We start from the raw sequence: 27,462 nt of genomic DNA on the forward strand, positions 1-27,462 counted from the left end.
CTTGGAACATAACCAGCTTCTGACCCGGTTATGTGCTCAGCATAGGTTACCACGGTAAAAAGAGAGCCAACTGTGACACCACAATGTACATAAAGAGGTTTATTTACAATACAAAGTAATTCTTCATGTTGGATCGCACATGTTTGTCATCTTTGGCAAAACTGGCATGAAAACGGGAAAACTGAGCCTCGTGTTTGAACATCAGTGATTCTGAACTCTGGTGAAGTTGATGCAGCGGCCCTGGAGAAAACAAAGGAGACACACCATAGTCCGATTTAAACATTTAACCGCAGTCAAGTGGGAATGTGAAGTGATTTTAAATTCAACATGCTGTAAAAAAGCACAACTTATTTATCCCACCCAAGCCTTGATGCACCACTAAAGACAAAAACTGCTTTAAAATAAAGTGGAATACTCTACAATAAACCTTTCATAACACATCCATTATTAAGCTCTGAGCCCACTGGGAGGTTTTTAAAACCGTGAACTCAAAGCCCCCAAAATTTATGATGAAAAGGCCCAAGTTGCTTCTAGCTCTCCCAGCAGCTCAGCTGACGGAGGATCGATACAGTAAATCCACGTGAAGTCTCAAAATAAGACTTAAACTAAACCATTAAGCAGCCTGTAGCTCATGTGCGCTGTTTCATGACACACTCTGGAGGCGTTGGCATTTAAACTGTTATTTATAACAAGCGAGTTGATACAGCAAGCTGTTATCTATCTGTTGTGCACAAAAAAAACCCAGCAAGATTGGCACTATATTATTATTATCTGTTATCTAATCAAATCACTGGGGGATCAAGAGGGTGGATCACTGATCTAACCAATTTGATGGTTGAATACTTTTGGCAAAACTCAGACTGGTGACAGTCCAGCTGGATGTAATGAGATTTTTTTTATATGATAACATGCTGAATTGATAGCCGTGTTTCTCGTAAGCTTTTGTAATAATGCTGCTGATATTTCTTGCCTTGTCCTGAGGTGTTGGCCTCATGATTGCCACTCTGTCATATTGTCTTCTCAGTAACGCCAGCAGCGCATCAATACGTCCCTGAAGGCAAAGACATTCAAAAACATTACAAAACAGGCAACTTACAAAGGACCTAAATATTAAAGAGATCGTTATCTCACCTTGATGGGGGTGTACCATTTGGAGTGCGATGAGGGGTTGTAAACCGGAGGAGGCCTTGGTGGGGGTCGAGGAATGATGGGCTCCTCCACTTCCTCTGGCATAGTGACCACAGCATTTCTGGCCTTCTCTAGCCGGGATCCCTCCTCTGTGGACCCCTTCTGGCCCCAGCGCACCTGCAACATGTGGGCACAACTGACTGATACAACTAACATTACTGCATCTTCACTATAGCAACATTAGCAAATCAACAACAAAAGCTTAGCAGTAAAACCTTTTTTTTTTTTTTTTAATTTACCTCCATGCGTTTGATGCCTCCAGCACCCCTGCCGCCGTAGTATGAAGCATCCACTGTAGGCCACCTGTGTTTGGGCAAAGGGTCTTCTTCTGGCTCCTTAAACACAAAGTTTTTTAAAATATTTGAATAAAGTTTTATTATATTCAAAATACAAAATTATATAATACTATTCTAAAACATTCCTTTGCTAAATACTTTATATTGAGCTAAAGAGCAACAGTGTAGCCACTGGAAAAAAAAAAAACTGCCAACCATGAGACAAAATTTTAGGTTAGTATCTTGAAATTTTGCCTTAATAACTCAGAATTACTCAGAAGTTTGAGAAAATAACTTGAAATTTTGAGTACATACGAGATAATATAATTTTTTTAATAATAACTCCAAGTTTGGACTTGGAATCTACCCGCATGATACATTTCTTCTCAAAATTCACACAGGAAAACATTTATGCCACCATGATTGGAAATGATTGGATTCGATGAAGTACATGAATGTAGTCAGTAGATGCTTATCCACAAAGAGAGCCTGAAGACTTTTATGTAATAAGCATAAAAGCTTCGTTGTAATAAGTACTTCCATTTTTTTAAAATCAAGCAATTAAAAACAGAGAGAAAGGTTTTGTGTTGCTGATCAGTCTATAATCTATAGATCCAGTGGATTTACACCAAAGGTTCAGCTGCAGTGGTGGGATATTTGTCATGCAAAAACATAACTGCATTTTTTAATTTATTTATTTTACAATGAGGGAACTTTGCCTTCTGACTCATGCTCGATGAATAAAATCTGCCACCAAACCACTTCTGTCGGCTCCTTCTCCCCAGCTCCACCTACGCTCCTTCTGTATTTGCCCAAAATTGGATTTTCTCACTGCTTTTACTGCCAAAATGGCAACGGGTGGTAAAAAAATCAAAGCGTCCCTTCAGTGATATGAAGTCCTTGGAAAAAGAAAATATGGCTTTAAAAAAAACAGTCAGTGGAGTACTCACAATCACAGGGGGGGGAGGAGGGGGGCGAGAGGGAGGGGGGTCTCTGATGACCTGCGAGAAACGAAACATAAATCTTATACAAAACAATAATGACATATATCTTTGACAGAAAGCAGTCTATCTGCTGAAAGACTTGCAGACTTTGTCACGGCGGTGTGCGTCAGTGTGAAGATGAGGTAGACCCACGAGCAGACACGGTGGAGACAGAACTAGGTTTCCAAAAATAAAGCGAGCCTTTATTGTGGCTGATGGCATGACAAAAACACCAGGGAACACTGAAACTGGGAAAACTAAGGGGACTAAGAACACTGTGTAAACTAAAAAGACTATGACACTCTGTGAAAGAACCATGAAAAAACTATGAACACAGAGTAACTAGGCAGGCTGTGAAACACAGTGACACAATAACGGAAACTATGAAAACATGAGGTGAGGATAACAGACGATCTGACACTGACTGAGCGGAAACACACAGACTAAATAGACATAAGGAATGATCAAGGGAAGAGTCACATGGGGAAAACAGCTGACAACAATTAACATAATGACAGGACAGGGGACGTGAAAGTAAATACAATAAACAAAAAACACAAGGCTCTTTCAAAATAAAACGGGAAACATAACGAGTCCCAGACTTGACTCGAACTTGACAAACAAAGAAAACTTGGACATGAAACATGACAGATAAACACACGAAGACTTAACATGACAATCTGACACAGAAAACTTCACACAGGGATGAGACAGATGGGGAGCTTGATAAATCATGAACTAAAACTGTAACCTAGGCATGACAGAATGTAACTAGAAAAACTGAAATGAAACTAGACTGAAACGAATAACAAAAACATCAAGAAACTCAGAATACTGGGTCACATGACCCAGGACATGGACAGACTTGTTAACACTGATGTCTGTTTATTTGTGTTTGGTGCTTATGGCCACCAAACACAAATAAACAGACATCAGGTGTGATTTACTCTTTATGCGACATCTCATCGCTGTGATCTTTTGCATTTAACCTGCCGAGGGACTGCAGATGCAAATGAGCTTTAAGCTTATTCAGTGCACCAAATAATAACATGTATGGTTATAGTGCACACGGCCCCATTTCAAACTGGTGCCTTTCACTTTACATTCATTGGACATTCAATTCCACAACAATTCATAATTGCAGTATCCGACTCAAACACCTCACTACATTTACTAGTTCCTGTGTCCTTCTGTATTTCTTTTTTTATATGCTGCTTTTAAAACGACTGCCTTCAAAATGAGTTTTGTTGTACAAAAATGCACAAGGACAAAGCTCACCACGGTGCAGCAGAGAGGCCAGAACCACCAGAGCAAACCCAGGCCCAGCAACAGCAACAAAGCCAACAGGAACCAGAGCACCCAGGTCCCATCTGACTGCAGAAAACACACAACACAACATTATTTGATCTTATTCTGTAATCTATCACAGTTACGTCAGTATGCTCTCCTGTACCTACACAAAAAAGTGTTGTATCTAAATTAAATAACAGAGGGCAGTGTGACATCATACATGCAGGTAACTCCTTCAAAACTGTTCGTGTTATACAGAATTAATGTTACTCACACATGTTGTGGCATAGATGCTCATGGGACTGTAGATGTAGGACTTTCCATGGTTTAAGCTGACCAGCACTTCAACTGATCTGTGAATAAACAGAATCACAGAACACATCATGAGATCTAGTCCCTGTTCAGAGCTCAGTGTGACACTATTGGCACTTTTACAGTTAGAATCATAGTAAAACGTGTGTGGGGTAGTCTCAAATGGATTGATTTAAATATAATTATAGTGTCAAATCATCAAATTATTATAAAGAACCAGGAGTTGCTGCAATAGGGAGTCACCATCATTTATATTCTTATCAAGTTTTGACCAGACTCCCTTATTTCTAAAGGTTGTTTGCTTTTGCAAATGCTTTTTTAACTTCATGTTCAACCCAACTGAGACTTTTCCAGCTGTGAGGGCTGAGGAGGAGAAGTAGAGAGAGAGGGATTGACTGTTTGAAGTGTAGAAGTCAAATCAACCACTCACTCTTTAAATGCCACACTGGTCAGCCCGACTTCTGTCCATCCAACACTTTGACACAGTTTTACTGTAAACATTGTGCCTGTTTGCATTTTCAGAGAATAAATCTCAACATCAGTCAGATGAAGAAATGCTGATGAACTACAGTCTTGTAAAAAACTAAGTACACGTCGTGATTCTTAACAACAAACATTTGTACAACCACTTTTAGCAGCAATGACAAATTCTTATCTGTATAATGTTATCGGTCTCTCACATTGTTGTGGAAGAATTCTGACCCACACTTCTTTACAACATTGCTTCATTTAAAGTTTTGGGGGCATTTGTTTAAGCACAGTCTTCTTAAGGTCCCAACACAGCATGCCACTCAAGTCTGAACACCTTGAGCTTTTTCTTTTGCTGCTTTTCTTGCAATCATTGACCCAATTTCAGCCGAGCTTTAGCTCTTGGACAGACGGCTTTAACGTTGACTCTGGAATGTTCTGGTATAACGAGGAGTTAATGGTTGACTCAGTGACTGCAAGATGCCATGGTCCAGTGCCCAAACCATCATTCCTCCACCACTATCCTTGCTTGACAGTGAGTAAGAGGTGTTTGTGCTGATATGCTGTGTTTGATTTTCGCCAGACGTGGTTCTGCGCATTACAGCCAAACATCTCCACTTTGGTCTCATCTGTCCAAAGCACATTCTTCCAGAAATCTTGTGGTTTGTCCAGATGCAACTTTGCTAACCTAAGCAGAGCTGGCATGTTGTTATTGTAGACAAAGGCATTTCTCCTGGCAACGAGCCCCAATCGCTTAGTCTTTTTCTAACTGAGCTGTCATTATTGCACAGTCTGACATTGGGGTGAATATACTGGGACGTCCACTCATCTCAGGATTTTGACCTTTGTGTTGACACACACCTTCAGACTAGCAAACTTGCAGAACTTCTAGCACTAATAATCAGTTAATCAAGTGCATTTGATTATCACCTGACTGCTACTTCCCCTTCTTAATTACATGAATTAAATGAATGCAAAAATTAAGGATGTACTGTAAGTCTTGTTCTTACCATTTAAAGTGCCTTGAGGTGACATGCACAAGTTTATGAACACATGTTAGCGTTCATAATGAGGCTTTATGCATCAGCTTTTGAAAATGTTGCCACACCTACAGTGAGCCTATTACATTCATGTATAGAACCATATTTATAATCCTGGGACTTTTCTACATTATAGCTTTGCATGTTTCAAAATACAAAATAATTGTCATTTATCTAATACGGGACCTTTTGTGCTGCCTCATAGTTCATCATATAACAGAAACAAGTTATTTTAGCCCCCTTTGCTTTCTATCGAACACTTTAGCTCTGTCCACTCTCTGTGATGTCATACTATCATGTTTGTATCTGTTGATTTTCCTCCTGCCCCACTGTTGTTTTATTTCTTAAGATATCCTTGTTTTCATTGTTACATTCAGTCGTCAGTGTCATTCATATTTTCTTTAATCTCCTGTGTGTGTGTGTGTGTGTGTGTGTGTGTGTGTGTGTGTGTGTGTGTGTGTGTGTGTGGTCTTGCCTTTCCCCTCGTCAGTTATCAGATGATCTGTCTGCCCACCTTCTCTTCCCTGTGCTTCTCATGCCCTATTTTGGAATCCTGTTTAGTCTTTTCTTACCCTTCCAACTCAGAGTTTCTCTTAAAGATTCAGTATTTGTTTATTTTCTGTGCCTCTGCATCCTGTATTTGGGCCTCTGCGTCAGGCTGCGACACACACAGAGATAAGTGCAGGAAAAACTGCCTGAAAAGCCTCTGTTTATTTAAATCGCATATAACCAGAAAAAAACATATAAATAAATCTAATAAAGAAGGAAACTAGAAAACCCTCCCAGTTCCCCCTTAAATTATTTTCCTGATATGGCACTTTTGATGACAGTTTCTCTTCTTTTTAATTAAAAGTCAAAATCAAGCTGCTTTCAGAGAAACTCTGAGGTACACATCATACGAAACAACACCCAGAGAAGGATTTTTCTTTCTTGGCTTTTTAAGGCAATTACAGGTACCAATAGGCTCCGTTTTTTGTTACACACACTGTGTTTGTGCTCACGTGTGTGTTGACTTACTGTCCGACCTCTTCTAGACGAACGGCTGGACAGAGCAGATACCCATCTCTCACTACTGTTGGCTTTTCAACTGAAAGGAAGAGGAGGCAAAGATGAACTCTGCAAGCCCACACAGGTGGAGGAAAAAGGTCCGTACTTTTCTACTTCAATTAGCTGCTTTGGTTTCTTGTAGCAGAGACACATCATTTAATTCATCGTTTAATTTTACATATGGCAAATTAGAAAAAAAATTAATCTTAATGTTATTGTGCAACTTCTTTGGTATGTACACAGGTTGAGAGACGCTACAAACAGAAGAAGCATTAAGCTTTTTGGCTGTTTTCTGTGACAAACTGACTGAATAAATTCAATTTTAAATTTGTAATTCGACTGCAAAAAGAAGTAAACACAAGAGATCCAGATACAGTTTTGTGTTATCTCCTCATGTCCTCTCAGTAACTCCACCCTGTGCCATTGATCTGGTAATGGACTAATGAGACAGATCATCTCCCTCCTCGTCCCTCCCTCTGCTCATGAGCACTCTGCTCTCATAATATCTCCTCTGTTCTCCAACTGAAGTCAATAAATAGCAGCCACTGTTTGCTTCTGGACGTCATGACTCTGATTTTCCACTGCACCCCCCAGAGATCTGCACACTATACCACATTTTCACTTCAGAATTTCACTTTAATCCTCGAGTGCTTTACAGTATCAGCGTGCAGTGAACCTGTGATACTGTTTCACTTCTTTAGCAATGCAAAGACTGAATCCTTAGCATTGGCATCTAAATGCTAGCTATGCATCAGGTGTGTGAATCATAAGTGTGTGTACTTTACTGACTGTGGGTCACTTGATTGATGGTGAGGGAACAGAGTACATTGTCCATCCTTTTGGATCCGCTGAAGCCACTTCCCCTCAGGACCACGTTGAAAGACTCTGGGAAACATCAGGTAGATCACATTACTCTGACAGTGCACTTGAATGGCAGCAAAGCAAAACAATAATTATTAAACATGAAACATTGTGATCAAAGTAAAGTGACTCTGTGAGGCGATGCTTTCAGCCACATCCTGGGTCCTGGATTTCTTTCTTGAGTCTTCTGGTTTCATTATTATTCTTGGAACATTTTCCTTAAGATTTTGTTCACTTCAGGTTCCAAAGAGCGGTACTACCACGAAAACTAAGTTGGATTTGTAATTATCCAGGTTGACAGTGAAGGAAGTTCACTTCTTACCAAGATATGCTTTTATCCAGTGCCTACTGACAAAGTAATTCTCCATTAATAATCTTTTTTTTTTTTTTTTTAAATCAGTGAAATTGGTGTTGCAAGCAGACCTGTCCATGTTTGTGATTGGTGAAATTAGTTAAATATGATAAACACATTTGTGTGGATGCTTAGCCAGACTACTGATCACATGAGTGACTCCAGATCATGGAAAAAGATCCTGGGTATGTTGAAGTTGCTTCATAGTAAAGGTGCTTGAGTATTTGTGTGTTTTTAATGCCTGCTGAGTTCCTTCAGTGTTTCCCTGTTTTGCCTCCCTCTGTGCTGTCTATGTTTGTCCTCCCTCTTCTTGTTTTTTGTTCTTTCTGTGCCTTTTGGTTATTTCTCATTTCACTTTAAAAAATATGTTTTCTCTTGTGTCTCATTCAAGTTGTACTCTTGCTTCTTTTCCCTCCTTTGTGACTGTCGGCTCCCTGCTTTTCTGCTCCCTCCTGTGCCTTGTTGTTTACCTAGCTCCCAGCTTATATATACACCCATCAGGCTTAACTTTACGACCACCTGCCTAACAATGTGATGTTCTCCCTTTTGCTGCAAAAACAGCCTTGACCTGTTGAGCCATAGATGCCAATCTCTGAAAGTGTGCTGTAGTATCTGGCATGTAGATGTTAGCAGTCCTGTAAGTTGCGAGGGGGGGCTTTCATGGATCAGACTTGTTTGTCCAGCACAGATTGCTCGAATGGATTGAGATCTTGGGAATTTGGAGGCCAAGTCAACACCTGAACTCGTTTTTCTCCTTAAACCATTCTTGAAACCAGTTTTGCTTTGTGGTTGGGCACATTATCCTGCTGAAAAAGGCAAGAGCCTGCAACAATGCTTAGCTAGGTGCTACGTGTGAAAGTAACATCTACATGGCTGAACCAAAGGTTTACAAACAGAACATTGCCCAAAGCATCACACTGTCTCCTTCAGCTTGCCTTCTTCCCATAGCGCATCCTAGTAAGCACCTGCACCCAACCACTGATGTGTTATAAAAGGAACAATTCAGAAGCTCGTCTGTTGCATGGTACGCCACGGGCCACCCTTCGGTCTACATGTGCTGTGACCCGCAGTGGTCTCTGGACTATCATTTTTTAACTGAGGTTGTTAAGTAATGTAAGATTAAAGATCCTACTGTTGTAGACTTTGTTATTTTTCCTTTATTATTCCATATATATATATATATACATATATATATTCTTCATGCAACTCTATATGTTTGGACAAAAATAACAAACTCATTGGGTTTCATCATTACGAAACCACAAACACCTGTTCAAAATTACATGATAAAATTACATGAAGTTTTAAGACATTAAGACTACTTTGATTAAACTTACCATTCACACAAACACTCAGTGGCTCAATTGTGAAAACCTCAGAGCAAGTTTTCTTCAGGACCTGTGAGATACAGAGATACAGGACTCTGCATAAGCTCGCCATGCCACAGCCTGCACGTGAACGTTACTGCATGTCGCTGCATGGAGCGTAACCTCACCGAGTTCACCATGTCTTTGAGAGCATGAAAGCCGGACACAACTGGAAAGACTTGCTCTCTGCCGTCGGCTATTTCAGCAAGCTGTGGCCAAAGTGGAAACAGCAAAAGATTACTGATACAAAAAGCATTTCAAATTTCTGTTCTCATGTCTTTCTGCTTCTCAGGGAGGTTTTTGGCTTGTGCTTGGGCATTTAGGGAGGCAAAGTCTGCTACTAGGAGATTAAAGCTTTGGGGAGCTGGCTGAAGCTTTCATCTGCTGCTTTAACAATCGCAGGACAGGAAGTTTGCCTGGCCTTATTCAATTAGAGAATGATGTAATTACTTCCTCCTTTAGACCACAGATCGTCGGTCAGTCAGCGGGCAGAAAATCAGCCATGCCCTCTGACTGCTGAAGACATTACAGATCATATGTTATGTAAACTTAAGCACTTTAAATATGTATTAGTTCATGTTACACAAATTAAGAATGTCATTCAGACTGCTGAAACATCAACCAGAAATAAACAGGGCTGGGGATGTTCAGCAACAGATGCCACATTAATTGAAATATTGTTTAGATCATTTTATGATTCTCAGCAAATGTAATTATAGATTTTGCATTGGACTGTAAATCTTATTAGCACGAAAAAAAACCCCACAACAGAACAGCAGCTTTCCTCCCTCCTTTGTATTGCTTACAGTCACTGCAGTCAGTAGAAGAGTTTGCAGCTGCATAAGATTTCCTGCTTTTTCTTTTCCACCACAATCGTCTCTTTCAACCGCTCAATACTTGCACAGGAAGAAATCACAGCCTATCCCAACAAATAATAACTTCACATAAGCTGCCTGAGAAAATGTATTCAGTGTTTTTTGTTTTGTTTTACAAGAACAAATGTATCATGAACCACAAACTACAAATCCCTGACAGCTGCTTGCTGTTCAGCCCTTTGGAGGTTTTTGGATTGACACGAACAGATAAGCAAAAGGGGTCGAGGTGTGTCGATAAATCTGGGCCAGAAACAACAGCCCACTGAAGCTTTCGCACACTGACATGTATATTTACTCAGAAAGACAAATAAAAGGTGTTTAAACAAGAAACAATATCAGCAACAGTATCAAAGCCTTGAGAGTGTTCTCTTTTCCCAGTGCTGTATGGAAGAGGTAGAAAATGAAGCCCCCACACCTACCTGGCTATGGTCAAAGTCCATGACCCCGATACAGTACACTCTGGCTCCAAACTCTCTGGCTTTCATAGCCTGGGAATCACAAGAGGAAAACTTAAGCCATGATTCTACAGACATACAGTGAATCCATGTGACTTATAAAACATCAGAGTAGTGTTTTTTATTGTTACAGCTCAGCCGCAGCAAATGCTGTATATTTTAAATTACAATTAAGATTTCACAGCAAACAGTTTTGTTTGTCCAGCCAGCAGCAGCTTGTCCGGTTCATGCAACACGATACAAACGGAACAAACTGAGCCTTTCAACTTTTCTTTGGTTGAGATTTGTAACAGAGTAAAACAGAGAAGAGGGTATGAGAAGTATGTGAATTTGTGTGTTTCTTCAAACAGCCATGCTATCAAAGCTGCTTTAGGCTACTCCCTTATTCGCAAGGGGGGGTCCCCACCACAGAGGATGACTCTGCATATCTGATATGGCTTTTTGGTTTTTTTACCGGATGCCCTTCCTGACACAACCCCAGCCCCAAAGGATTTCACTGCACTCACAACCTGTGCTATATGCTCACAACCCACATTTTGAGATGATATAGCACAAAAACAGCACATCAAGTGTCTTCAAATCCTTCCTGCGTGAAAGAACATTTGGTATTCTCAGGAAAAATTCAACAGGATGCTCATCATGACCTTCAACATAATATGGTTCTCAAATTTCATCCAGCTCCTCATTTACAGCATCTTCCACTAAGCCATTAGTGTGTGTGTGTGTGTGTGTGTGTGTTACCTCTTGTACACTCAGTTCATACGGGTAGATGTTCAGCTTGCCATCAGTAAGAACTATGATAATACTGGATGATGGTGAAGTTTGTGACTTCATTTGCTGTGATACCTGCCAAAAATACAGATTATTTAAATTAAAAAAAGCCCCAAAATAACAAACAACAATGAAAGGAAGCATCTGTAAGGAAAACAATGCATGGCAGGAAGTTGCAATACTAGAAAGGAGCGCGTACCGCTTTCAAACCTTCGTGCATGAACGTTTCACCGGCAGGTGTGATTTGGCTCAGCTTCTCCAGGCCTTCATCTATCTTAGATCTGAAACAAAAGCAATTCAATTTCAAAAAAAAGGAAAAGAAAGAAAGATTTACTGTCTGAGTGAAGCGGAGGAGAAGGATTATAAGGAAAAGGGAAATATATACCTGTCTCCAGTTAGTGGGAGAATTACAACAGCTCTAGCTGAAAAGACGATATAAGAAACCCTCATCCTGGGGCTGGAACACACACACAAACACACTTTGTGAATACACAAATGTATATTACATGTTAGCATCATATCATGATTATGCATTCCAGTCTTGCTTAAAATAAAAACACATCGGTATCAGTGCAAGCACTTTCTTATATTTTGTATGCTCACATGCTATCATGCAGTGACACATGATACACATGCTGTCAAACAAAAATTTAACAGTCAATTAAAACAGCATTGAGTCACTTTATAAGACGTCGCACAGAAAACCACAAAGATGGTGACAAAGCAGACACAGAGTCTCGCATTAATATCAATCCGTGACATTAGTTAACAAAACAGGGACTTGCACACCAGCCACAAGGCCAACGAGATGTCTCACCACACCCTTCTTTGACAATACTATATAATGAAACGGGGTAGCAGTTTGAGTTTATTGGATGACTGGTGGAGAGAGGAGGAGAAAAGATTTTTCAGCAGCTTCAGTACTCGTGGGTTTGCCATCTTTTTACTAATCAAGTGTCAGAGCAGGTTGTTCACTGATGACAGGGTTAGCCCTTTACACGCAAAACTGGTCTTCGGCAAGACGAAGAACGCACAACGGTCCCAATGACAAACCAGACAATTTACCATTACGCACGCTAAGTTTTGCAGCTGCGAAGCTTCATGTAGCCTGTGTTGATGAAATCTGTCCACACCGATCCTGATTTAAACACCTGCCAAAGTACACAAACTATTTTGTGCTACAGTAGATGTCTCCGGGACCACGTTATGCTATGATGACAGACGGGGAAAGCGGTTTGTGCCACAGTGGTGCAGCTGGTTGATACAAAAAAAAACATCAGTTAATAAATGTTAATAACATGGGAGAGTTTTGAGATGGGGAAGTGAGCCATTATCCCTGTGCCTTGTTCTACTGTGAAAGGGGGACAGGACTGCCGGTTGTGGTTGGCACCACCTTCAACATCTGCTGCATGTTTGGTTCTTATATTTAGCAGTCTGCTATTAAACTTAAAGATATCACACACACCCTCAGTGCTATTGCCCAGAGGGGTTTTGGAGCAGTTGGTTGCCTTGTGTGATGTCTAGTGCCTGAAATAGGCATGCCCTAGTTTCTGCTAGCCACTACTGTTTGAACCACTGACTCTGTTTCCTCTGTTCAACTTCTTGTATGTGCTTGAAGGGCACTCGAAAGCTTCCTTTAAATGTTCTACATTAAGTGTTTTTTTTACTATTTTCTGTAAGTTTTTATACAGAGAATGAGGAGATATTAATTCATTTGCTATTAATACTGGCAGAAAACAGCTACTCACCTAACAAACCTCCTGGTGAGCTGCTCCACAAATCCATAGATCTCATCCCAGTGTCCCCACACGCTGCCTGACCTGCAAAAACAGGCAGTGGCCGAGTGAAAAATCAAATGCACCCAAACAATGTGCTAAAATATCACTTCATTTAGCATTATTTAGCTTTATTACCAAGGATTCACAACTGCACTAGAGTTATATGAAAATACTTGGGGAGCTCCATCAATTAATCAATAAATCAGAAATTATTTATGTGCTTTATATTTTCTGCATAAGACACATATATAGTTTGATTCTGCATTTTGTGTAGTATTTTACTCCATAAACATATGAATTACAAACAGAAATAAAAATACAGTTAATAGAAATCTATTATTGTGCAAGTCTTTTCTGTATATTCTACTAGGAAAATGTTTCAATACAGTATAAAACGCAGTTCTAACAAACTTGAAGTCGATATTTAGTGTGACCATCTTTATTCTAAAACACAGCCTGAGTTGTTCTTAGTCAGGCTGTCTGATCATTTCTTGAAGTAGTCTTCAGGATTAGTTCTCCAGGCTTCTTTAAAGAGCATTTAAAGCTCTTCTTTGGATGTTGGCTGCCTTCTGTTTTGTTCTCTGTGAAGATGATTCCACGCTGCTTGAATAATGTTGAGGTCCAGGCTCTGGGGAAGCCAATCCATGGCTTATACTGTTACACTGTGTTTTCCTCTGTCCAGGTATAATTCTACTCCACTGGCTATGTGTTTGGGATCTTTGTCATGCTGAAAAGTGAAGCTGTTGCTGATAAGATGCTTTCTAGGTGGCATTTTGTGGTCGCTCAAAATCTGATGGTGTTTTTCTTTGTTCATAATTCAATCAATTTTGGAAAGATCTCCAACACCACAAGCTGCAATGCAGCTCCAAACCATGACAGAGACTACATCGACTTTTACAGATGGCTGTAGACACTCTGTGTTGTGCCTCTCACCTGACCTCCTCTGTACAGTGGGGCAAAAAAGTATTTAGTCAGCCACCGATTGTGCAAGTTCCCCCACTTAAAATGATGACAGAGGTCAGTAATTTGCACCAGAGGTACACTTCAACTGTGAGAGACAGAATGTGAAAAAAAAATCCATGAATTCACATGGTAGGATTTGTAAAGAATTTATTCGTAAATCAGGGTGGAAAATAAGTATTTGGTCACCTCAAACAAGGAAAATCTCTGGCTCTCACAGACCTGTAACGTCTTCTGTAAGAAGCTTTTCTGTCCCCCACTCGTTACCTGTATGAATGGCACCTGTTTGAACTCATCATCTGTATAAAAGACACCTGTCCACAGCCTCAAACAGTCAGACTCCAAACTCCGCCATGGCCAAGACCAAAGAGCTTTCGAAGGACACCAGGAAAAGTATTGTAGACCTGCACCAGACTGGGAAGAGTGAATCTACAATAGGCAAGCAGCTTGGTGTGAAAAAATCAACTGTGGGAGCAATCATCAGAAAATGGAAGACATACAAGACCACTGATAATCTCCCTCGATCTGGGGCTCCACGCAAGATCTCATCCCGTGGGGTCAAAATGATCATGAGAACGGTGAGCAAAGATCCCAGAACCACACGGGGGGACCTGGTGAATGACCTGCAGAGAGCTGGGACCAAAGTAACAAAGGTCACCATCAGTAACACACTACAACGGCAGGGAATCAAATCCCGCAGTGCCAGACGTGTTCCGCTGCTGAAGCCAGTGCATGTCCAGGCCCGTCTGAAGTTTGCCAGAGAGCACATGGATGATACAGCAGAGGATTGGGAGAATGTCATGTGGTCAGATGAAACCAAAGTAGAACTTTTTGGTATAAACTCAACTCGTCGTGTTTGGAGGAAGAAGAATACTGAGTTGCATCCCAAGAACACCATACCTACTGTGAAGCATGGGGGTGGAAACATCATGCTATGGGGCTGTTTTTCTGCCAAGGGGACAGGACGACTGATCCGTGTTAAGGACAGAATGAATGGGGCCATGTATCGTGAGATTTTGAGCCAAAACCTCCTTCCATCAGTGAGAACTTTGAAGATGAAACGAGGCTGGGTCTTCCAACATGACAATGATCCAAAACACACCGCCCGGGCAACAAAGGAGTGGCTCCGTAAGAAGCATTTGAAAGTCCTGGAGTGGCCTAGCCAGTCTCCAGACCTCAACCCCATAGAAAATCTGTGGCGGGAGTTGAAAGTCCGTGTTGCTCGGCGACAGCCCCAAAACATCACTGCTCTCGAGAAGATCTGCATGGAGGAATGGGCCAAAATACCAGCTACTGTGTGTGCAAACCTGGTAGAGACCTATAGTAAACGTTTGACCTCTGTTATTGCCAACAAAGGTTATGTTACAAAGTATTGAGTTGTATTTTTGTTATTGACCAAATACTTATTTTCCACCCTGATTTACGAATAAATTCTTTACAAATCCTACCATGTGGATTCATGGATTTTTTTTTCACATTCTGTCTCTCACAGTTGAAGTGTACCTCTGGTGCAAATTACTGACCTCTGTCATCATTTTAGGTGGGGGAACTTGCACAATCGGTGGCTGACTAAATACTTTTTTGCCCCACTGTATATACAGACAAAAATTTGAACCAAAAGTTTAGATTCATCACTCTATAAGACCTGTTGCTACTGATTTTCAGTGTAGTTCTTGCATAATTCTGCATACCTCAGCCTTTTTTTTCTCTCTTTCCCTTCGTTAAGAATGCCTTCTTGTTAGCCACTCTTCCACTGAGATCATTTCTGATGAGGCTTCAGTGAACAGTAGATCCACTGACTGAAGGGTTGTCTCTCAGGTTCTGTATCAGGACTTTGCTGGATTATTTTCTGTTCCTTAAAGATACGACTTTCAGATACTGTTCGTCTGCTGGATAGCTTTTAAGCTTCCTCTTATCTAGTTATTTTTTTAAAGACACGCTGCACACCGAACTGAAGTATGTCAAGTTTTTGTTAAAAGTTATTTGGGAATCACCTTATTGCTGCATTTTTTGTAGAATCGGATAAAGAAAGAGACGGAAATTATCTTTTTGCAACAGGTTGCTAGTAACAAAGTAGTAAAAGTGGCTCTGTTTTAGGCTGTCTTGTTCATCCCTTCAGTTAGATCCCCCTTTATGCTTGAGATCAGTGTTAAGTGGCTTAACAAACAAACAAAAAAACACATCCCTCCGAAAACTAGACATGGATGGGACTGAAAATGAGTGAAAAAGTAGCCAGTGTCCAAAGAGAAACTCTGAAAGACCTTCAGAAAGCCTGGAGATCTACTGCTCAAAACTAGTAGGAAAACTGTAAGAAAAATGAGGGGTGGCTCGAGACATTCGCACAACACTGTACTTTTAACATTAACGACAATAATACAGTCCGATGCAAGGATAAAATGTAAAAACAAAGAGATCTGTGACAGAATTTGACTACATCATGTTTTCCAAAAGTTACTACATTTGCAAGCGGCAGAATAAACAGAAGAGGTGAAGGGTCCGTTTATTCTGCTGGTGCATGCAGACACACAGAATAAGCGGGGAGCAGGTTGATCTGTCGCTGTTGGGAATAACAGCATAATAAGAGTGAACTTTGTGGTCACTCCTGCAGTCTAGCAGAGGAGGAACTAAACATAGCCATACATGGAGAGGACTGAGTAAGTCTCTGCCCTGGGGTAGCAAGTATTTAATGAATTAATGCACGGGTAAAACAGGCTAGCCTTCATGACTCACCGGTCTAAAACAAAATAAATATCAAACGCCCCATCGCAAGAAGCGTCCTCTTCTTCCAGAGATGACGAACTCACACAAACAATTGCAAGGAGTAGGATTTTGTAGCATATCCACATGCGATCCATAACCTGTGCTTCAGACTACATATCAACAACGTGTTTGGGAAATGGAAAACACAAATAAAATAAAAATAAAACCAGTCAGTGCGGTTAAGGATAGTCTCTAATCTTCACAGTTTCATCCCTGCTCACATGTTGAATCAGTGGTGTGAGAGGGCATTTGGTATTTTCCCCTTGAAGCTGCATGTTGATCATGAAATAAAATGGGCAGGGCGCACAGCTGCTCACAGTGACGCTGTCAAACTACTGCCAATGAGACGAGCCCTCGGGACGAGACGAGAGCTTCCTCCCTCTGCACTTCCGGGATTCCTTATTCGGGGGGCGTTAACAAAAATGGCTTATTAATTAATTAAGAGTTTATAGGGACGCTAAGAGATAGCATGTTGAAGTTATTTTGCATTACATATTTAGACACTAATAAAGAAAGGGTGAGTAGGCAAAAGAGGACGGTTGTGTAAAAATATTTATTCACAAAAACATTTTCCTGATAAACTTTTTTTAACAACTTTTATTTTGAAGATAACTTCAGTGATCTTCCTGTTTGGGGTATTTGAGACGTTTTTTCATTGATATGAGTAAAAAAAGAACATATTTTGAAATATTACATTCGGCTGAGCTTGTTTTAGGAGCCTTTTCTACTATATAAACTCGAGTCTCTTCTTCTTCCTACTTAAATCGCTTCAAGATTTAGCAAAAAAGAGTAATCGGTAATGGCGTGTCTTGTTGTAATACAGGTCTAACTGACTCATAAATCACCCTTTCATGAGATGAACTTTATGCTTCGTGTCTCAAACAAGTGCATCGTGCTCTTGTAAATCTCTTCCAGATGGAAACAATTGAAAATGCAAACACAACGCCCTCGGTGCGCAGGGTTGATTTGTTGTTTTGCATGAACACTTGCATCTTCCTTCCAAGTGCTGAAATTAAGTCCCCACCTTTGCTCAGCGACACACGGAGACTTTGTTTTCCAACACAGTATATATAAACTTGTATAGTCTTTAACACCAGCCCCCCAGGAGCTTTAATCTTGGAGACTAAAAACATTTTTAATTCATTCCTGGAGTTCTTTTGTGAGCGAGTGCTGTAATCATGTGTCTGCACTCTCTGTAGGGATGTCCTCACAGCCTGTGGCTTAGTGTCAACTTTCAAGAGGATGAAGTCATGACAATGCAACTCTAATAACATACCAAAGTCACTGCGTCAGCGAAGAGGAATCTATTCTCTTCTGATGGCTGTTTAGGTCATGATCATGGTCCATGTTTTTGTATTTTATTATTTTTTATGTGGGTGTGGTTGGAAGAGGAGACAGCAGGGCTCTGGATGTTAGATGCTCCTACTGACAATACTCCGATAATACCAACTCAAACTGGATTTTATTTATTGTTTCAAGTTATAGTGGAGACCCCAAATTTTCTAAAATCTCGAGCCATCATCTATTTCCCATTTTGCTTGGAAATGGGAAAAAAGAAGAAGTGACTTATCGAAACACATGCAAACATAAACTGAAATACAGTAATAAAAGGCAAAATCAGAGTTTGTACAATTCTTATGAGCTTGAACGGTCAATATTTGGTGTGGTTACCTTTATTTTCCTACACAGCCTGAACTCTCTTTCGCTTTCTTGTAGTTCAGGAATAGTTCTTTAGGCTTCAGAAGGACTTCCACAGCTTCTTCTTTGGATGTTTTCTGCCTTGTATTTTGATCTCTAGCAAAATGATCCTGCAGTGCTTCAATAATGTTGAAGTCTGAGCTCTGGAGAGGCAGTAGATTAAGAAAAAGCATCCAATCTCCAAAGAAAGACTAAAAGACCTTCAGAAAGGCTGGAGGCTCAAGACCATCCATTAATTTTCTTATTTCGTTCAAGATCATGGCTTGCTCAAGACCACTTTCTTGGAGATTTTGGCTCTGTAGCAAATAGATATCAACATCACAAAACAGCTATTTGCTTTAATATTTCACAATTTTTAAATAACGTAAAGCAGCTGCTAAAGGATTTGTCATGTTCAGACATTATGGTAGGATGATGTTTGACAATTTACAAACATGGGTAAGAATTGTAGATCTGAGAAAATGAAAATAACTGCTGTAGTTTTTGGTTTGTTTGTTTGTTTTTCCTCGTGGGATGCTGGTAAGACTTAAACAATGTGCAACAGTCTCAGTGAAAGCAAAAAGTCAGTATTTTTTAGGTGTGGTCACCAGTCAAACTTATTAAATAAACAAGCCGCATTATAATTAAATGGTCCACCAATGCTTGGGCGTGATGCCTCTTGGGAAGTGTTCAAACCGCTAAAATAAAAGATGCAGTTTGAAATGCATTCCTTTGTAGAGAACAAGGCCTTAATTAACCTACATCAGTAATTAGGATACATTTCCACAAATTATTATTATCATCATCGTTGTTGTTGTTGTTGTTTTCATTTCATTTCATTTCATTTCAAAAACACCGCAGGGTGAAATTCTCCGCAGCCACCAGTTGGTGGCAGCATTGTGCCGTTTCATTGTTTACCATCAACGTCAAAAGAAGAAAGACAGGTTTTGCGGGTAGTGTGTCTGTTCACTAAAATGTAACATTATTACTGACGTGTCAGGTTAAAAGCCATCCAGATATGGCTGAACTGTGTGAACGGGGACATCGAAAGTCGGAGTGGGACTAATGGTGAGTTCTGTAACCCCGTTTCACATCACTTTAGCGGACTAGCGTGCGCATTAGCTAGCATGGCCCAACAATAACAAACGGATTGACGTGCGAGTCGGGCACGCTAGTGTGTTTAGTTTGCTGTTTTAAGGGGTTTAGTTATAAGGGAAAGATATGCGGAGAGCCTGTGGACTTAACTGAGAATGTGGTGCTGGTGGTGGTGAGATTTGAGAGCTTTTAAGGAGGTAGGGTTAGGGAATAGATGAATACACACACACAAACGACGGTAACCCTGATCCTGTAGATATAACATAATGTCAGCACTGATTTCAGATAGAGGAGGACTTGTTTTACCATCCTAGCACACTCCCTTATAAATCCTACCTTTCCTTTTTCCATATGCAGCCTTAGCCTCCCTCAGCTTGCCTTACACCGCCAGAGGAGCCCCGAGCAAGATGCTGCTGAAGATGCCCCAGAAGCTGCTGAAGACTGCCCACTACATAGAGCTGGGCAGTTATCAGCACTGGCCGGTGCTGATACCCCAAAGGATACGACTGTACACTTACGAACAAATCCCCCTCTTCCTGAAGGAAAACCCCTACATCACAGACGGCTACAGGGCTCACCTGCCCTCCAAACTCTGCCTGAAAAGGTGCTGGGAATACTGCAAAATCAAGCTTATGCATTTCACCTCTGGCCTTTACTGTTATTTATCTTTCTTTGAGTTGCCCAACTTTGTAGATATAAATATATAGCATTACAGACCAGAAGGGGGAAAATTGAGTGATTATATCCATACATTTGCACATAAACCATGCACATGCAAACATCCTGCACATTTCTTTTGCAGTATTTTTATTCTGTCCAATGAGACGGTGAATATCTGGAGCCACCTTTTGGGTTTCCTGCTGTTCTTCTCTCTGGGAGTCAACGACCTCTTGTCTGTCCTGCCAGCTTCTGGAGCCAACAGAGAAGACTATGTCATCTACGCTATAGGACTCTTCTGTTTCCAGGTAAGTTGTGTGTATGTATGCAAGATGGTTTTTGAGCTTCCTGTGAGCTGGTTTTAATGATTTGTTTCGTCGCTGCAAAATTACAAATCACTTTCTTGATTTAAAAATAATCATCCCTCCAGTCATAACCATAGATCAATAAATGACATAATTAAATAATGTTGAAAATGGGAATAAAAATACCATAAAAACAGGATAAATGCACATGTCATTCAGATTGTAGCATTAAGCAAAATGTATATGAAAGAGAGTGCTGTGTAAACTAGTAGCCTGCTAGTAGTTTGATTGCCTCATATTTGCATAGAGATTGAAGTTGTTCAATTGCTTTTTGTCATTGTTTGTATAGTAAACGACTAAAACTACAGTTTTGAGCTGCTCCTTATGGCTGATCACCTGAATCCATCTCACCCTATCGCTAGCATCCTACTCTGTCATGCCAATCCTCTGCATGTCATCCTCATGGCATTCTTTGCCATTGTTGCTCCCTGATCAGCAGTCTATGGCCCAAGCTGATTCTAAAGTCTTTTCTCTTTCCTGCATTTAGTTAAAGAGAGGGCTGTTCACTATTTATTTGCTTCAAGTATAACACTCAGCTTCACTCGTCGTCAGTGCACAAGTATGAATGCAAACGGTGACACCACCCACCAGGGCAAAGGTTGTGCAGGGAGTCAAAACTTGGCAAAAATCCACCTTAATTCCTGTGAGGGCATGTCCAGACAGTGCATTAATCAGGCAGCTGTACACTTCTCTGTGCAAAAATAAAGCACTTTCTCATGAATGTTTTCTCATGATTCTTTTCTTATTGTGCATTTTTTGTAATGAATCTTTTAGCTGGCATGAGATGTTTCTGTTTCCAGATATTGTTTGTGAAGCAGTTTTATTTTACCAGGGTAGCTTTGTGCAATTGCATGACTGAACAAACCTATTAACATAGGTTTCATGTTTCTTGCTACAGGTGCACTCAGGTCACTGCCACCTTCCCAGGTGTGTAGATAGAAGTAGCTGTGAAGTTTAGAGTTCCTGTTGACAGATAGCGGATTTTGACATTTTAGCTGTGTATTTGTTTATGTTGTAAGTTTCACTCGCAAATGGTTTGAAATCTTTTAATATAGTGAATAACTAGTCAGTGTAATTCTTATGTAGGTATAATGTACCCATGTGGTAAAGGAACACAAAGTTTTTCGTGTAGTCACAAATGTGATTAGCTTGATGGATGCATAAAAATGCTCTATACGTAAAGAAATTGTCGAAAAACATTTGCATCTGGTGCTGTGTGCTTCCCTCTCAGGTTTGCATGCTGTGTTCAGTGGGGTATCACCTGTTCTCGTGTCATCGATCGGAGAAGACTTGCCGCCGCTGGCTGGCGTTGGACTATGCAGGCATTTCTGTTGGCATCCTGGGCTGCTATGTACCTGGGATCTTCTACGCTTTCTATTGTAATGCTGTAAGCACAAACATTAGTATCAGGTTGCTGGCTAATTCCTTTTCCTTTAAGATATGAAACTGGAGATCCTCAGGCTCATATTGCGCTGTGTTTTATATTGTCTGTTACTTCCCCTGGTTGCAGTTTTGGCGGCAGGTCTACCTGCTGACAGTGCTGTCCCTGATCCTGGCCGTCTTCAGCGCTCAGGTCCACCCTCGTTACCTCAGCAATGACTGGCGTTGGATACGGATGTCAATCTTCTGTTGCGTGGCAGGTGTTGGCACGATTCCTGCCTGCCACTGGGTCTGGCTCAATGGTGGTTTCACCTCCGATGTTGTGCAGGTCAGGAAACAAAGCTTGTGCGCTGTATGTTCGCTGTATCGTTTTAGAGCTTTATTACAAGCCGTTTCTGCTGTGATGCTGTTACTATGGTTTTAACCCAGAAATGAGGATTTTCCCTGTGTACAATAAATCTTTCCTGTCTCTGTTTCAGCTGTTTCTGCCTCGAGTTATAATAATGTACTTGATTGCTGGTTCTGCCTTCCTGTTCTACGTCACCAAAATCCCTGAGCGATATTTTCCTGGTGAGTTTTGCTTGTCTGCGGCAGCATTTGTGTCTGTTTGCTTTTGGCTTTACAGAGTGAACGATTTTGATATCAACTTTTCAAGTATGCATTCACCCATCCAAATCATTGTATTCAGGCATTCCAATCATTTCTATTGCCACAGGTGTATAAAAGCAAGCACCTAGGCATGCAGACTGCTTCTACAAACATTTGTGAAAGAATGGGATGCTCTGGCCAGGTAACCTGATAGGATGCCAACTGTGGAAAAAGTCCTGTCGTGAAATTTTCTCACTATTAAAAATTCTACAGTAAACTGTTAGGAGTACAAAGTGGAAGCCAGTGGAAAAAACAGCAACTCAGCCATGAAGTGATAGCGTTATAGCTACGTAAATTAACAGAGTGGGGTCAGTTGATGCTGAGGTGCACACTGTGGAGAGGTTTCCAACTTTCTGCAGAGTCAATCGCTACAGACCTTCAAACTTCACGTGACATTCGGATGAGCTCAAGAGCCGAGCGTATAGAGCTTCACTGAAAGGGTTTTCATGGTGAGCCTTACATCACCAATCGCAATGCATAGCATCACATGCAGTGGTGCAAGTTACGCAAAAACTGGACTCTTGAGCAGTGGAAACGTGTTCTCTGGAGTGATGAATCACACTTCTCTATCTGGCAATCCATTTTCATATGAAAAGGAGCTGATCTGACCCTTCTCCGTCAGTTAAACTGTTATCATCATCATTCTGGGTATGAAGTTCCTGCTCTGAGGCTTCTCAGGCCGTAGATCTTCCTACTTTATGTCTCTTAGCCATAACTCACACGATTCACAAAACATGATCAGAAGTGGAAAATTACAATGAAAGCTACTCAGCTGTTATCCTTACCACACCTATGTGCCGATGCCCGTTCACATTAGGAACCATTTTCATGATACATGATGATATAAGCAGCTTTAAAAGAGTGAAGTTGCTTTGAGAGTGACAGAGTACTGAAGTTGACCTTAATGGTCTTGAGACCTACAGTTAAAAAAAAGCATTTGAGGAAGTAAGCTGGGAGTATCAGGAATGTAAGATGACATGTCACAGTGTGACTGCTGCTAGATCTGGGTCGACAAACTAACCAGTAGGACAGGAAATGACACCCTGATCAACGGACACAGACTGGTACAAACTTAAGTGGAGTGGAGGAACGTAAATGTAAGTGTAAAACAAAATGTTTGCAATTCCAGCAAAGAAGGAAATCGGGTTTGTTGCAGCAGAAACTTATTTGTTTTACCATGACAGACCCGAGCGGGTATCAGGCAGTGTGGCGTACAATAAAGTTTGCTGAAGAAGATTGCTGGGATCTCGCAGTGTGCAGGCCTCTTCAGATCATGTTCATAATTCTAGACACATGGTCTGTTAAACTTCACCGCTCTGTCTTTGAAAAGAATGGTTTGATCTTCATGTGGATTATACAAAACACAATGTATGGAGGGAAAAAAGTTCCCACTAGAGGCCAAAATTGTCAGGCAATGCTCTGGATTTTCTACGAGTCTGTTCTGGGCAGTCAATATGATAAGAAAGGCACATCAATTCAACCATATGTTTTTAAATTTGTGTGTATATATATATATATATATATATAAACTGGGATATTTATAATTAAAGCTATTTTGTAACTTTGTAATATATTGTATTTTTTAATTTAGTTGAGTTAGTTACTGTTCTTACTGTCTTGGAGCAGCTGGGACCACATCATTTCCTCTGGGACTAATAAAGGATTCTGATTCTGAAATGCTAAATATAAAGTGCTTTAAGCAGAAAAGAGCTGTATAGGGATCAGTCCATTTACCAGTCAAATAAACTGCTTAATGAACTTAAACAGGAAATGGTGAATTTATGCGGAAACACAAATATTAATGATTAAGAGGGTACTGTATACACCGCCATGACAACGACACACCAGACATTTCATTTTACAGTACGATGAAGCCATTAAACTCTCTGACCGCTACAGAGTACGCGTCCCATCCATCCATCTGTTATTTGTTTTCCCTTTAAACGATTGAACTTCTTTCAACAACAGTTCTACATTATGAGAATTAATAAATGCATTATATTTACACTTTATTTTTTCTTTTTCCAGGCCAGCTGAACTACCTGGGTGCCAGCCACCAGGTGTGGCACATACTTGTGGTGGCTATGTTTTACTGGTGGCATCAGACGGCTGTGTACATCATGCACTTTAGACACAGCCAGTCCTGCCCAGCGCAGACCACCAGGAGCTAAGTGAAATTCATCATGTAACTGCAATGTAAAGCTGCCTAAAAACAACACAATAATAAGAAGAACCGTATTTTTGTGACCTCTACCTTGTCAACCTAACGACAAGGTACTTCTGAGTACCGGCGGTAGAAATAAAGGGGCTTCTTTATCGTACGCCCTCCGTCACACTGTTCAACTCACCTGTGCGTACCACTCGCAGATTATCTTCCCAATCTGAAGTCCACATTAGGGATTAGAGCAGCAGCACAGCCTCAGTAAGAAATATTTCTGACACCCTTCACTGTAATTTAACTGTCCAAAATAAAATAAAATGGATGAACACATCATGTCAGCCACTGCATGCATTAAAGGAGAATGAGCGGATGTGATTACAGACAGCTGACCGATTGACACAAACATATAGCATGTCAGTAAAATGTTTGGCCACCAGGTGTCCCCAGAACAGCTTAAATTCAGCTTGAAATTAGTTCTAAACCTCTGCTGGAGGGATCGAACACTTTGGTTTTTTTAATAATGAGGCATATATAAATATGCCGAGAGGGTACCTGCATCCCACGGCTTAGCAGAGCCACTGGAGGTGGAGGTTGGTGCTGGGATTGTGTTTGCTCCCTAAGGACTGTGAGCTGATGTTAGATGTGGTCGGCCACACTAACTCAGCCCCTAAAGCACAGAAAACAGTGAGCTCTATTAGATCAATGCATGAAACTGTATTTTTTGTATTCGTAGAAAATATTTGGGTGATAAAAGCATTTTCTCATGGTTGTTTATGATTGTAGTTTTTGTACAGAAGTGTTGGTAAAAATATCAATAGGTATTTTGAATCCTTTGAATCTTACTTCTTAGTCTGTGGGAAGAATTATTTATTTTAATTTTGTTTATTTTTTGCCTTGCTTTGTTGTTGGTTCTGTGTGAAATGTCTTGATTAAGAAGTGGGAATGACAGAAAAACCCAAGGGAGCTGAACATTACCGTTTGGGTACTGCGAGTTACCTCTCTTTGGTAGAAACAGTCACTCAGTACTTGCAGTATTTTTTTTTTTTATATTTGAACACATATGTTGGGAAAAAATACTTTAAATGCTGCAAAGTTGCAAAGCCAGTATATAAAATCAAAGCTGTTGTTATCAGCTGAGAGAAACAGACTAATCTTAATGCTAAACTCATTTTTATCATTGAGATGATGGGTATATATTTTTTAGTCTTCAGTCTCATCTTACATAATTTGGGAGTCTGATTTCAGTCGTCCTGCTGTAGCTTACTTACAGTTCACCTCACTCAGCACAGCTCATCAGAGAGGTGCTAAGTGACCTGTGGTTGTCTATCTATTGCAATTGTTTGATCAAATTATAGGATTGTGCATTTATCTCTACTGGCACGCTTCCAGTTTTGATATTGTGCCCTATTGTAAAACAGATCAGCCACAACTCACAGGAGTTTTAATGTGGTGGCTGATATGAGTCTGACGAGAGGAAACAAGATCTCTTCCTTCATATTTAATTTTGAGGAAATGACGCTTTAGCAGCGGTACGTGTGACTATGAATTCACAGTTTGCTGTGAGCAGTAGCACTTAACATAACACTCAGTGATGAGCCCGGGAGGTCAGTCAACTGTAGCAGATATCTGTTATCAGCCATCAGTCCTTTTATCATGAAGCTTCTCGCAACAATGTGAGGAAAAAATACTGATAACCGCCACCTCGTTGCTTTAACAAGGCCAGTTTGATGTGTGTCAGTTTCCTTTTCTTTTTCAAATTAATGTACTTTTGGACAGTTATATGTTTTTGGTGGTTTGTATTGTTTTTGCATTATTCAATCAGGTTTGCCTTATTATCTGTTTGTACTGTAATGGCACTTCTACAATCTGTGGGTCCACAATTGAGCCTAAACTAGGACAAAATGATCAAACTGTTACACTCCAAGGCCAGTGTGGTTTTCTTTCTTTCTTTTCAGAGCACTTACTGCTGCAGTCATGACGGCAGCACTCAAAAGCACTCTGTTTTTTTTTAAGTGTCTTTATTTTGGCATTAAATGCTTGATCTGCTTGGACTGCTGTTTGGTTGTGTTTTTCCTTTGTGTGTTTTGTATGTTACTGCGGTGGCACTGACTACTGCAATGTGAAATATTTATTTCAGTGCCTATGTGAAAAGATATTTTTAAATGAATAAATGAATGAATAAAGTGCTGGGAAATCAGTTGTTTGTGAGTTTCTGTGCTTCAGTTGCTTAAAAAGCCAAGCAGGTTGATGTGATTTAAGAGAGGTGCAAGATTAGCTCATTTTGGTTTGCGAGGAAGCTGCAGGTCTCATAAAAACCAGTAGTAGGCAGCATTGATTCAAATGCTTCTCATTTATGATGCAGAGTTCAGTGGAAAATGTGGATTAAATCTCGGTTTTTGTGCCTATTTCTCTCTATTCACAGTCTCCACAGGTAAAGCTCACAATGTAAGTGATTCATGTCAGTTGGCAGCTTGAAAAGTATGTTCTTGTTAAATACATGGGCATCGTGATGAGAACTGCCTGGTCAGAAGTCATGTCTCATCCTCACAGCATCAGCATAAATCCTCATTCCTTGTTGCATGACACATCAGCAGATGGGCTCACTGTGTTTATAAAGGGATGGAGATGGTCAGGAACAATACTCAGGTGTGGTGTTTAAATGATGCTGAGTTGGTACTAAGGGACCAAAAGCGTGTC

The 27,462-nt window shown here is 40.5% G+C and overlaps 2 protein-coding genes across 4 annotated transcripts; one reads left to right on the forward strand and one right to left on the reverse strand.

Annotated features, from left to right (window-relative positions):
* Positions 1–83: 83 nt before the first annotated feature.
* Positions 84–19,958, reverse strand: LOC146705626 (anthrax toxin receptor 2-like). Of its 2 annotated transcripts, none has more exons than XM_085463361.1 (17): positions 19,891–19,958; positions 13,033–13,104; positions 11,670–11,741; positions 11,484–11,565; positions 11,255–11,359; positions 10,478–10,546; positions 9,312–9,392; positions 9,154–9,214; positions 7,393–7,488; positions 6,574–6,643; positions 4,011–4,089; positions 3,725–3,820; positions 2,414–2,464; positions 1,428–1,523; positions 1,132–1,305; positions 971–1,051; positions 84–240 (listed from the first exon to the last, which is right to left on the reverse strand). In XM_085463361.1, exons 3-17 carry the CDS (start codon positions 11,732–11,734, stop codon positions 202–204), a joined length of 1,245 nt encoding a protein of 414 aa, XP_085319487.1. In that variant the 5' UTR covers positions 11,735–11,741; positions 13,033–13,104; positions 19,891–19,958; the 3' UTR covers positions 84–201. The 2 variants fall into 2 exon arrangements, with proteins under 2 accessions (XP_085319487.1, XP_085319486.1); XM_085463360.1 differs by lacking the exon at positions 19,891–19,958 and adding an exon at positions 16,753–17,065.
* Positions 19,356–26,962, forward strand: paqr3b (progestin and adipoQ receptor family member IIIb). Of its 2 annotated transcripts, XR_014921387.1 has the most exons (8): positions 19,356–19,527; positions 19,912–20,158; positions 20,357–20,519; positions 21,808–21,963; positions 22,087–22,284; positions 22,436–22,526; positions 22,672–22,746; positions 24,633–24,691. XR_014921387.1 is itself a non-coding variant. In XM_085463362.1 (7 exons), the coding sequence occupies exons 2-7, from the start codon at positions 19,962–19,964 to the stop codon at positions 24,773–24,775; spliced, it is 948 nt and encodes a 315-aa protein (XP_085319488.1). In that variant the 5' UTR covers positions 19,356–19,527; positions 19,912–19,961; the 3' UTR covers positions 24,776–26,962. The 2 variants fall into 2 exon arrangements, 1 of the variants encoding a protein (XP_085319488.1); XM_085463362.1 differs by lacking the exon at positions 22,672–22,746 and having other exon boundaries at positions 24,633–26,962.
* Positions 26,963–27,462: the final 500 nt, after the last annotated feature.

Source organism: Copadichromis virginalis, linkage group LG7 (assembly GCF_057382275.1).
Source record: "Copadichromis virginalis isolate Kocher_CV1m ecotype Utaka linkage group LG7, C_Virginalis_male_GT1.1, whole genome shotgun sequence".
Lineage (NCBI taxonomy): Eukaryota > Metazoa > Chordata > Actinopteri > Cichliformes > Cichlidae > Copadichromis > Copadichromis virginalis.